We start from the raw sequence: 12,253 nt of genomic DNA on the forward strand, positions 1-12,253 counted from the left end.
AGTGGGCTTTCTTGTTGTTTTGTTGATGCTTTCTTTTGCTGTGCAGAAGCTTTTTATTTTGATGTAGTCCCATTTGTTTATTTTCTCTTTAGTTTCCATTGTCTTAGGAGCTGTATCAGTAAGGATATTGCTACGACAGATGTCTGCTATTTTGCTGCCTATGGCTTCTAAGATTTTTATGGTTTCCCATCTTAGGTTTAAGTCCTTTATCCATTTTGAGTTTATTTTTGTGAATAGTATAAGTTGGTGGTCTAGTTTCATTTTTTTGCAAGTATCTGTCCAGTTTTCCCAATACCATTTATTGAAGAGACTGTCTTGTTTCCATTGTATGCTCTTGATTCCTTTGTCAAATATTAATTGAGCATACTGCCGTGTGTCGATTTCTGGGTTCTCCTGCGCTTGAGAAGAATGTATATTCTGTAGTTTGGGGGTGGAATGTTCTAAAGATGTCAATTAAGTCCATCTGATCTACAGTAGGTCATCGGGTTATGTCGGAGATTCATTCCTACGGCATGGTATAACACGATTTTCACCGTAAGTCTGAATCCACCTACATAAGCACCTACGTCACTCACATGGAGCACATACACAGCGGTAATGAAGTGAAACAGTAAAAAAAAAAAAATTTAAAAGAAAGATAACAATTCCTGACCTTTACTTGTGGTAAATAAGTAATAAAAAACGTAAAGCACATATGTACATACATCGAACTTTTTTTTAATATATAAATGCTGTAAATGGGAGATGGTGATGTAACCACAAAATGATGTACGTTGAGTAAGACGTAACCCGAGGACTGCCTGTAGTGAGTCATTTAGGATTGATGTTTCTTTGCTAATTTTTTGTCTAGAGCAGCAGTTCTCAACCTGTGGGTCGCGACCCCTTTGGGGGTTGAACGACCCTTTTACAGGGGTCGCCTAAGACCATCGGAAAACACATATAAAACTACATATTGTTTTTGTGATTAATCACTATGCTTTAATTATGTTCAATTGTAACAATGAAATTGGGGGTCACCACAACATGAACTGTATTAAAGGGTCGCGGCATTAGGAAGGTTGAGAACCACTGGTCTAGAGGATTTATCCAGTGATGTTAATGGGGTATTAAAGTCTCCTACTATGATTGTGTTGCTGTCAATCTCTCCCCTGATATCTTCCAGAAGTTTTTTTATGTATTTGGGTGCTCCTGCATTGGGTGCATAAATGTTTACCAGAGTTATATCCTCTTGTAGAATTATGAAGTGGCCTTTCTTGTCTCTTGTTATGGTCTTCACTTTGAGGTCTATTTTGTAAGATATAAGTATTGCTACCCCAGCTTTTTTTTCATTTCCATTTGCCTGATAGATATTTTTCTATCCCTTCACTTTCAGTCTGTGTGAGTCCCTTGTTCTGAGGTGGGTCTCCTATAGACAGCATATATATGGGTCATGTTTTCTTATCCATTCAGTCACTCGATTTCTTTTGATTGGAGCATTTAATCCATTTATGTTTAATGTTATTATTGATAGGTACTTGTTTGTGGCCATTTCTGTACTTTATGCCTGTGTTCCTTTCTATTTCTTCTTTTTACAGAAATGCATCCGCTTTAGCATTTCTTGCATTGCTGGTTTGGTAGTGATAAACTCCCTTAGCCTTTTTTTTTGTCTTCGAAGCTCCTGCGTTCCCCTTCAATTTTGATTGATAGTCTTGCTGGATAGAGTATTCTTGGATTCAGTCCTTTGCTTTGAATCACTTTGTATACTTCCTTCCATTCCCTTCTGCTTGATGTGTTTCTGTTGAGAAATCATTTGATAATATGATGGGGGATCCTTTGTAGGTAACTCTCTTGCAGCCTTTAAGATTCTCTTTGTCTTTAACATTTGCCATTGTAATCATGACGTGTCTTGGTGTGGGCTTTTTGGGATTCATCTTGCTTGGGACTCTCTGTACTTGTGTAACTTTTTTCTTCCCCATATCCAGGAAGTTTTCTGTCATTATTTCTTCAAATAGATTTTTGAATCCTTGCTGCTCTTCTTGTCCTTCTTGCAGCCCTATCATACATATGTTATTTCATTTTGTGTTGTCCCAAAGCTTCCTTAGGCTCTCCTGCTTTTTAATCTTTTTCTCCAGTTGCTGTTCAGATTGGGCTTGTTTCTCTACCTTATCTTCTAACTCACTAATTTGGTCCTCTGCTTCTTCTAGTCTACTGTTGAAACCTTCCATGATGTTTTTGATTATATCTATATCACTTTTGATTTCTTCCTGATTTTTGCATAGGTTGTTGATTTTCTCGTCCATCCTGTGTATGAACTCTATGACCATTACGCTGAATTCTTTTTCTGTCATGTTGCATGCCTCTGTTTCACTTATTTCTTTTCTTGGCGATGCCTCTTTTTCTTTCCTCTGGGGATTGTTTCGTTGTCTCCCCATTCAAACTATCACCAGAAGGTTCAAATGCCGAGTTGCGGAGGCCTGGGCCATGTGCAGTGGGAGCTTCGTGCCACCCGGGTGTCATTGAAGAGCTCCCGACACCAAGACGTGTGACTGCCATGGGTTGGTGGGAGCCATGCTTGCCCAGGATCAGAGTCACCAGTGCTCAGTGCGGCCTCGTGCGTGCACCTAGAATCAGGGCCCCCACCTGCGCCACGTTGAAAAAAGAGTCCCCCTGTGCCTGTGTTGAGAAACAAGTATCAGAGTCACTGTTGCTTGGTGCGGCCTTGCGCCAAGAATCAGTCTCTGTACGCGCATGCACCAAGAATTGGAGTCACTGGCTCTTAGTGTGCATGCACTGGGAATCAGGGATCCCAGGTGTGTGCGATGAGAAACAGAGTCAAGTCACTAGTGCTCAGTGCTTCCTCTCACTAGAGAATCGGGGTCCCTGGTCTGCTTGGGGGACTGGGTTGCACAGCCACCCTATGTCAGCAGGAGGTCCACTCTTGCTCTGCGGGAGACAGACTTCCGTGTGTGCTTGCCCAGAATCAAAGTCAGGTGGCACTGCCGCCCTGTGTGAGCGTGGGTTCTGGTCACACGATTGCGCGCTGCGTGAAGCAGATTCCCAGTGTCTGCGCGCCCAGGCTCAAATTCAGGTAGCAGAGCCGCCCTGTGTGGGCAGAAGGCTTGCTTGCGCGGGGCGGGTCTAGCAGTTCCTATGGTACTGCAGCAAGCCTGCAGGGAGGGGGATGGGCTCTGTGACTCACAGAAATCTGCGGCCAGGATGTCTGGATTCTTGGTGTCTGTGGGTCTGCAGCTGTGGTCGCAGGTCTTTGTTCCTAGTGGCTGTAGCATCCCAGTTTGCATCTGAGACCAGAATGGGTGGTGCTGAGGCTGGGATCCTAGTCCCAAGCAGTTCTGTTTCTCAAGATGGTTTGGTCTCTGTGCCTGCGCTGGCCACTCCCGGAGTGTCCACGGTGGCAGCGGGGTTTCACCATCTAAGACTGCCCAGTTTGGCAGCCCCTTGGAAGACCTACAGCATCTAACTGTCCCTATCTCGCTCACACACCCACACCACACGTCCACCCACTCCTCTATTGCTCCCTCACTCTCTCACACACACTCTCCCTCCCCACCTTCTTGCTGGTCGCCATCTTTTCTCTCCAGAGAATTGGGATATCTTTTTCTTCTGTGCAACCTTCTCCTCTGGTTTAGGAACAATCTCCTCTTTTTCATTAAGGATCATCTCAGTGTCGCAGGGAGAGCTCTTGTGGGTTAATCCGCCCATGAGCTCTTAAGTTCTGCTCCGCATCTTGGGAGCTTTGTTCACCTAGATGTGCTCATTGACCAGAGAATCTAAATCTAAACTCTTAAGTTCAGCATTGCTCTCTGCATTTTTAAGATGTGCAGCAAAAATTCAGCACTCTTTGGGCCACCAACTCTGTATCCAGTCCCACTGTTTCTCCTGGGCACACCTACCAACACCACCATTGTAACGACAGAATGGCACACTACTTCTGTAAAGTGACATCCTTCAGATACTTGGTGGCTTTTCGAATATGCATACCCTTAATGGCCTGCACAGTTTCACAGGTATTCTTAAAGTGAACATGAAGATTTGAGCCTCTTGATTTGCATGATTTTGTGGGGTTTTCTGGGTCAAGTGAAAAGCAAACTATTTTCAGAGGTCACCTCCAGCCACTTTGGGGATCCAATCTAATTTTCCAAGTATAAGTTTGGTAATATTTTTGGCAATATGGTTATACTTTATAATAATTAGTTTTTGAAAGAGATTTGATAATTGAATCAAAGATCACAATTAATTTAAAGTTTATTTTATATAAAAACTCATGGGTTTTTATATACAGTTTATATTTACAGTTCACTGCTGGCTTTTTTTAAAAAAACACACAGTACATCAAAATACTTAGCTCTATGCTGTTATGCCATTTAAAATTACACCTTTATGAGAAAAAATAGAAAGTGGTAAAATGAAGTAATAAATATGTGAGGATTTTCGTATAGTGACTGAATCATTATAATACCTTTTGATCTTCTTGGTCATTTAGTTCAAACAAAGTCAGCCTTAGTCTGTGAAGCATTAGTGGGTTTAAGATTTTTCTACATTCTCTTCAGTAGTTATAAATGTAAATATTTAACATTTATAATTGGTATACTTAGGTAGGTCATGACTTTTTTTTAAAAAATTGTTGATTTTTAGAAAGAGAGGAAGGGAGAGAAAGAGAGAGAGAAAGATTGATTGGCTGCCTCCTGTGTGCCTTCTACCAGGGATCGAGCCCAAAACCCGGGCATGTGCCCTGACCGGGAATTGAGCTGGTAACCTTTCGATGCATGGGATGATGCCCAATCAACAGAGCCTCACCAGCCAGGGCAGGATTTCTTTTCAGGGTTCCAGGTTTAAAAACCATTTGTACTTTTTCTTTGTGCATCTAGATCTTAGATGTTCATAAAGAAACATCTGAATGGGTTTAAATATGTATATCTAACCTAGATATAGTGGAATTCATTTATGTACTTTTATTTTTTTCCTTCTCCACAGACTCAGTATTCATTTAAACAAGTATTTGGCATTCATACCACCCAGAAGGAGCTCTTTGATGTTGTGGCTAATCCCTTGGTAGATGACCTCATTCATGGCAAAAATGGTATGATTCTTGGAGTTTTGTTGTATTTTCCTTTTTCTCCCGCTCTGATAAAACTTTTTTTGATATTTGTATATTTGATTTATGTTTGGCCTTATTCAGATTCGGTAGGTGGTGTTAAACCTGCTTTTTTGAGCTGGTTATTTTTATTTATTTATTTTTATTTTTTTAGAGAGGAAGGGGGAGGTATAGAAAGTTAGAAACATCAATGAGAGAGAAACATCACTGATTGGCTGTCTCATGCACGACCCCTATTGAGGATCGGGCATGTGCCCTGATCGGGAATCTAACCAGTGACCTCTTGGTTCATGGGTTGACACTCAAGCACTGAGCCACACTGGTCAGGCGCTGAGCTGGTTAATTTTAAGTGTTTTTTAATACAATGAGTACTACAAGGGGAGGACTTTTGTGATATAACCCAGTGTGACATGCTCTGTTGCAGGTCTCCTTTTCACATATGGTGTGACGGGAAGTGGGAAGACTCACACCATGACTGGTTCCCCAGGGGAAGGAGGGCTGCTTCCTCGTTGTCTGGACATGATCTTTAACAGTGTAGGGTCCTTTCAGGCTAAAAGATATGTAAGTACAATTCTTTTATGTTGTAACAGTTTCACTTGACACAGGGACCAAGATACCTGTGGATACAGTAGCATTATGGGAGAACTAATTGGATACATTTTGAAACCTTAAATATGTTTAAATAAATTTCTCAGTTCTCAAATATATTTCTTACAATGTAAGTCAAGTTCTCAAAATCATGATCTGACTTTTGCCCCCACTTCAGGTTTTTAAATCTAATGATAGGAATAGCATGGATATACAGTGTGAAGTTGATGCCTTATTAGAACGGCAGAAAAGAGAGGCCATACCCAACCCAAAGACCCCTTCTAGCAAGTAAGTAATTGCATTTGTCTACAATGCTGGCCTGAAGGGCACGCTGCCTGATGGTTTCCTCAGGCATAGGGAATGATGCACATGAAATAGAGATTGTCTGACAAGTTGTCATTAGTGAGATCAAAGATGAGGAATGTTCTTAAGTAACTTTATTGGCTCAGATGTTCTCTTTGTTTATGAACACACTGTCCTTGAATCACTGCTTAGAGAAGGTGCCACTCTGAGTGGGAGAGGGTGTAAAAGCCTGTGCTGTTTACCTGGGAGGACATGGGAGTATTGTTGGCTGATGGTGAGTGAATAAAGTTCTTTGTGCATTTCTGCTTGTAAGGCAGGACATTTGTGCTATATCTTTTAGCTTCCTCTTGGGATCATTCATGTTTAATATTAATTCACAATGTGGAAAATTAGACTTTCTGGCTTTTTCCCCTTTTTCAGGCGACAAATAGATCCAGAGTTCGCAGATATGATAAATGTTCAAGAATTTTGCAAAGCAGAAGAAGTTGATGAGGATAGTGTCTATGGCGTGTTTGTCTCTTATATTGAAATATATAATAATTACATATATGATCTACTGGAAGAGGTGCCGTTTGATCCCATAAAACCTAAGTAAGTAGTGAAGATAGTCCCTGCTTAGCTGCTTAATCTTGGGGCAGTCACTCACCTCAGTGAGCCTTAAATAGGAGTAATGCTTATTTTTGTTTTCAAAATGAAATATAACTGTGTATCATGCAACTGGTGCTTGATGATTCATTTTATTATCTAGGTATATAGATGTGCTGGGGACCTAGTGGGTTAAAGCATCTAAGGAGGAGACCTGACATTATTTTTGAAAACTCTTGTCCCTGAGCTGTATTTTAAGAAGGAACTTAATTGGATAAGGAAATGTCACTATCTATGTGCCCTGAGGCTACCTTTCAAAAAAAAAAAGTGACACTGTGTGTTGGGAGTTTGAAGCCATTTTAACCATTTGTCTTGGTGATCTCTACAGAATGGAGCCTAAAGCTGTTGTCTGTACAACTAATATTCACAGACCTTCCCTCATTGATTAATATGAAATGACATCTCTATTGTCATTCTGCCAGAGTTAAAAGACCACTCCCTGTCCTTGAGTCTTGCCCTGCTGAGAATGAAGACCAATTACAACCTGACATCACAAACAATGAATCTGCATTTATGCCAGAGCTAACTCTGGAATCCCATGTCTAATGTTAATATCTTGTTCTTGAGTTTATGGTTTTGTTCTTAAGCTAAATGCTTATCTTCAACTAGAGGCCTGGTGCATGAAATTCATGCATGGGTAGGGTCCCTAGGCCTGGCCTGTGATCAGGGCCAATCGGGGCCTTCCAGCTGCTTGCCGGGGCCTCCCTTCCCCTGCTGTCAGCCAGAGCCTTCCTTTGTTCTGCATATCTTCAACTAGAGGCCTGGTGCACGAAATTCATGCATGGGTAGGGTCCCTAGGCCTGGCCTGTGATCAGGGCCAATCGGGGCCTTCCAGCTGCTTGCCGGGGCCTCCCTTCCCCTGCTGTCAGCCAGAGCCTTCCTTTGTTCTGCGCCACCCCCTGGTTGTCAGTGCATGTCATAGCGAGCAATCAAACTCCCTGTCGAACTCCCAAGGGGACACTTTGCACATTAACCTTTTATATATATAGATGCCCTCTTCATTAGGGCCTTTCAGGACATAAATAATATAAAGATCTGTGTCATATATTTAACTTTTGTGTGTATGTCTAATCCAACATTATTGGAGAAAGAGTTGGATTTAGGAAACCATTGTACTGAGAACACTTGTCAGTATATCCACTTTTACTTACATTAAACAGTGTATAGACTAATTACTTTCCCATTTGTTTCAAAGTGTCAGTTCTGGCCCTAGCTGGTTTGGCTCAGTGAATAGAGCATTGGCCTATGGACTGAAGGGTCCCAGGTTCGATTCTGGCCAAGGGCACATGCCCAGGTTGCGTGCTCAATCCCCAGAAGCGGGTGTGCAGGAAGCAGCCAATCAGTGATTCTCATCATTGATGTTTCTATCTCTCCCTCTCCTTTTTTCTCTAAAATCAATAAAAATATATTAATTAAGATAAAAAAAACAACACAAAGTGTCAGTTCTGCATACCCAATTTTTCTAAACTTTTGTGATGTTATTCACTGCTAACAGTCAGTTTCATGTCTGCACATGTGCCAAGTTTTTGTTTGTCCTAAATAAGGTTATTTTCATAGGAGCCTATTATCTTGATTTTATTTCATTACACAAAAGGACTGACAAATATGACTTGTGTGCCTTCCTTGTAATATTAATTGTAACTCGAATAAACTCACAAGGTGCTTATTTGGCACTGAATTCAGTTTTAATTTGTTAAGGTGGTGTATTACCTGCTTTTTTTAACTGATTAATGTTTAGTGTGTGTGTTTTTTAATACAATGTAGAAATATTGCATTGGAGGATTTTTAAGATACAACTCATTGTGACTGTCTCATACTGTGGACTGAATGTGTTACTATGAGATGGCTGCTGTAGAAACAGTAACTTTACCTTATTCCTTTGGTAGGTGGAACAGTTGCAGCACACCCATGAGGAACACAGACTTTGTGTATGTGATTGTGTTGACTTTTTTCTTCTTCTTTTTATAAGGAGAAGGGTGCAGATATACTAGTGTTTGGCATCTGTGGAGTGTTTGTACATAGATGGTTTTTCATTGGCACTTTGCTTTCTGCTACCAATGAGCCCCTCCTTGCTTCCTGAAAAAAATCAGCTATTTAGTGGGTGATGGTGGCTGATAAATGTTTTTATCTCCACCACTCACAAGACTGAGGCCAAACAAGCAGTGCCCCTTCCCATCTTATCATACAGACTAAAACTTGACCAGCCACTTTGGAAGGATTGCCACTCCTGGTATATACCAAACTCTCTCTGAATTTTTTTTTTTCTGACCCTGAGGTCAGAATCAGCTCTATCTATTGATCTTTTAAATTTAGGGAAATACTAAATTTTGATGCTTAACTTGTGCATGTAATGTTGCTATAATACTACTATGATCTTTAATTGTCTAGTGTTATATCGTGTACTTTGTTAGAACAAATTAGAGCAAAACTTTTAAAACAATAAGTTTTCATAACTAATCTTGACTGTATATCCTTAAAGTTTCCTGTTTAATATTTTTCTGGGTTCTTGCTTAGGTTTATTCCCATTATAACAATGGATGTTATGTTGCCTGGCATTTTAGATAACTCAATTTATTAATAACTCTATAACTCACAATTTAGCAAACTTGTATATTTTTTCTTTCCCATAGACCTCTACAATCTAAATTGCTTCGTGAAGACAAGAATCATAATATGTATGTTGCAGGATGTACAGAAGTAGAAGTAAAATCTACTGAAGAAGCTTTTGAAGTTTTCTGGAAAGGTTAGAATTAAAATGAGAAAACTATAAAATGATAAATATATTTGACCAGCAGTACTTTTTGGTTTAGTAGAAAGTGTGTATAGCCCTAGCCTGTGTGGCTCAGTTGGTTGAATATCATTCCTCTGCACCAAAAGGTTGCCAGTTCGATTCCTGGTCAGGTCACATGATTATGGGCTCGATCCCCAGTAGGGGCATGCAGGAGGCAGCCGATCACTATTTTCTCTCCCTCTTCCTTGCTCTCTCTCTGAAAATCAATTTAAAAAGGAAGACGAACGAAAGCATATATAATGCAATGGCTGAGTTCAGATTTGGGCAATTATTTTTTTTTCTGTCATTATAGGCCAGAAAAAGAGACGTATTGCTAACACACATTTGAATCGTGAGTCCAGCCGTTCCCATAGTGTATTCAATATTAAATTAGTTCAAGCTCCACTGGATGCAGATGGAGACAATGTCTTACAGGTAAGTTGTAGTGTATCGAATTTTTAAACTGAATACTTAATTTTTGGAATTAGAATTAAATCGGAGGTTTTGCTGCAATGAAGATTGCTCACAGTGATGGTGAACCTATGACACACGTGTCAGAGGTGACACGCGAACTCATTTTTTTGGTTGATTTTTCTTTGTTAAATGGCATTTAAATATATAAAATAAATATCAAAAATATAAATCTTTGTTTTACTATGGTTGCAAATATCACAAAATTTCTATATGTGACACGGCACCCGAGTTAAGTTAGGGTTTTTCAAAATGCTGACACGCCGAGCTCAAAAGGTTCGCCATCACTGCTAGAACAAAGATTTTAACCGGTGTGCCACAGAAATTTTTTTTTTAGTTTATTAAAATGTAATTTAAAACTTATTTTTACCAGTACATATATTAATTTTTTAAATTTTACCAGCTGTTAAAGCATTTGCAGAAATCACACATCTTGCTTCTGCTTTATTGCACAAGGTCTATAAGAAAATATTAATTTTTAACTAGAAAACATAAAAATGCTTTCAGTACAGAAGAGACCATCTGATTTTTAAGGAGACCATCTGAGTTTTTATATATGTCTGCCCAAAAAGTAACAGACTTTCACACGATACCAAGATGGACAGATGTTTCGGCAGATCCAGTACAAAGCACTGTGTAATCCAGCCCAAGATACTTAATCCAAACTGTATCATTCTTCATTACAAATCTAGATGCTACTCGGGGTGGTTTCTTATACTTAAAAAAGTTGAGCCCTTGCCAGGTGGCCCAGTTGGTTAGAGCATCATCCCTATACACCAGAGGCGGGGAACCTTTTTTCTGTCAAGGGCCTTTTGGATATTTATAACATTCTTTGGCCACACAAAATTATCAGCTTAAAAATTAGCCTGCTATATTTGGTCAAACACATAATTAACTCATCCCTAATGCCTTGGCAGGGCCAGACAAATGATTTTGCAGGTCTTATATGGCCCATGGGGCAGATGTTCCCCACCCCTGCTCTACACCAAGGTTGTGGGTTTGATCCCGGTCAGGGCACATGCAAGAATCAACCAATGAATACATAATGGATGGAACAGCAAAATGATGTTTCTCTCTCCTTTCCTTCCTCCCCTCCTTCCCTCCCCTTCCTCTGTTTCTCTCTCTCTAAAAATCAAATTTTTTAAAAAAAAGTTGTATATTTTATTGTGAGCATTCTGATTATCTTACATATTAAAAATAATGCTTCCAACTTATTAGCCATTTGCAAGTTTTTTTCCTCCATGCAGATTATCTCTGGCAACTGTTTTTAATGACTATTAAATGATCTTTATGCTGATTAAAAACATCAACTTAGATACACATTTAAAATCTAGGTCTTTAATTTTTAAAATAGAAAATCAGTTTATAAATTTGTGTCATAAAAATTAGTGTCAAGACCATCAAGATGGCCTTCAATTGTTTTATATTGGTTGGTTCTCCCCGCAAGAATTTTTAAAACAAGTAACACCTGACCATTTAGTTAGGCGCACTGACCTATTTTCCCTTAGATTGTCAAATTGAAAAAAATGACAGCCAACACAATAGCCATCTAGTGTGAATGAATCAAAAAAATTATTTTTTTTTGTCGGGCAAAAAATATATTTTCTGGTGTGCCACAGAATTTTAGTAACTTAGTTTATGTGTGCCATGAAATGAAAAAAGTTGAAAATCACTGCTCTAGGATTAATAATATATGTAGGTGTTGGTTTTAATTGTTCTGTTAGATGTGCAGTTTTGGAAAACTAACCTGGATTTTTGCTATGAAAAAGGTTTACAAATCTTTATAAATAAGAATTTGTGATCCATTGTTTTACCTTTGAAGACTCATTTTGTATGTGGAAATTCAGTTAATGGTTTTAAACTGTCAGCAGTTAACTTTCCAGGGTAGGATTAGTTCAGGAGATGTCCAATTCTAAATGGTTCTTCTCTTGGCTGATCTATTGGTCACTGTTTATTGCAAGGACTGTCGCACTACAAGGCTTACATCAATTAGTAACCACACTTGAGCCCAAATATAAATTATTTAATAACTTCAAGCTAGTAAAATGTAATTCTATTCAAAATACATTATGAAATTGTGGTATCACGAAAGTTTCCAGATGGCAGGAAGAAATGGTACAGCATGGTACTGAAGGATTCGATTTTTTTTTTTTTTTACAGTGTAAAATTTTTATATTTAGAATTAGGCAGCTGGACTCAGTTTAGATTATTCCAATTTTTTTGGCAACATCCAAAGCATCATAGTCAGGAGCCAGTCGAACATATGCCTTCTTCTCGCCATCAGGCCTGATCAGGGTGTTGACCTTGGCCACGTCAATGTCATAGAGCTTCTTCACAGCCTGTTTGATATGGTGCTTGTTGGCCTTGACATCCACAATGAACAC

General features: G+C 39.4%; 1 protein-coding gene across 1 annotated transcript in view; it reads left to right on the plus strand.

Annotated features, from left to right (window-relative positions):
- Nucleotides 1-12,253, plus strand: part of KIF23 (kinesin family member 23) — a 36,749-nt gene that overhangs the window by 7,509 nt on the left and 16,987 nt on the right. The window contains exons 3-9 of the mRNA XM_014536315.1: nt 4,972-5,077; nt 5,517-5,653; nt 5,859-5,968; nt 6,404-6,574; nt 8,515-8,556; nt 9,259-9,371; nt 9,712-9,833. Of these exons, the coding sequence (XP_014391801.1) occupies nt 5,564-5,653; nt 5,859-5,968; nt 6,404-6,574; nt 8,515-8,556; nt 9,259-9,371; nt 9,712-9,833 (648 nt within the window). The 5' untranslated portion in view covers nt 4,972-5,077; nt 5,517-5,563. The remainder of the gene's footprint in view (nt 1-4,971; nt 5,078-5,516; nt 5,654-5,858; nt 5,969-6,403; nt 6,575-8,514; nt 8,557-9,258; nt 9,372-9,711; nt 9,834-12,253) is intronic.

This window comes from Myotis brandtii, unplaced genomic scaffold (genome assembly GCF_000412655.1).
Source record: "Myotis brandtii unplaced genomic scaffold, ASM41265v1 scaffold160, whole genome shotgun sequence".
NCBI classification, from domain to species: domain Eukaryota; kingdom Metazoa; phylum Chordata; class Mammalia; order Chiroptera; family Vespertilionidae; genus Myotis; species Myotis brandtii.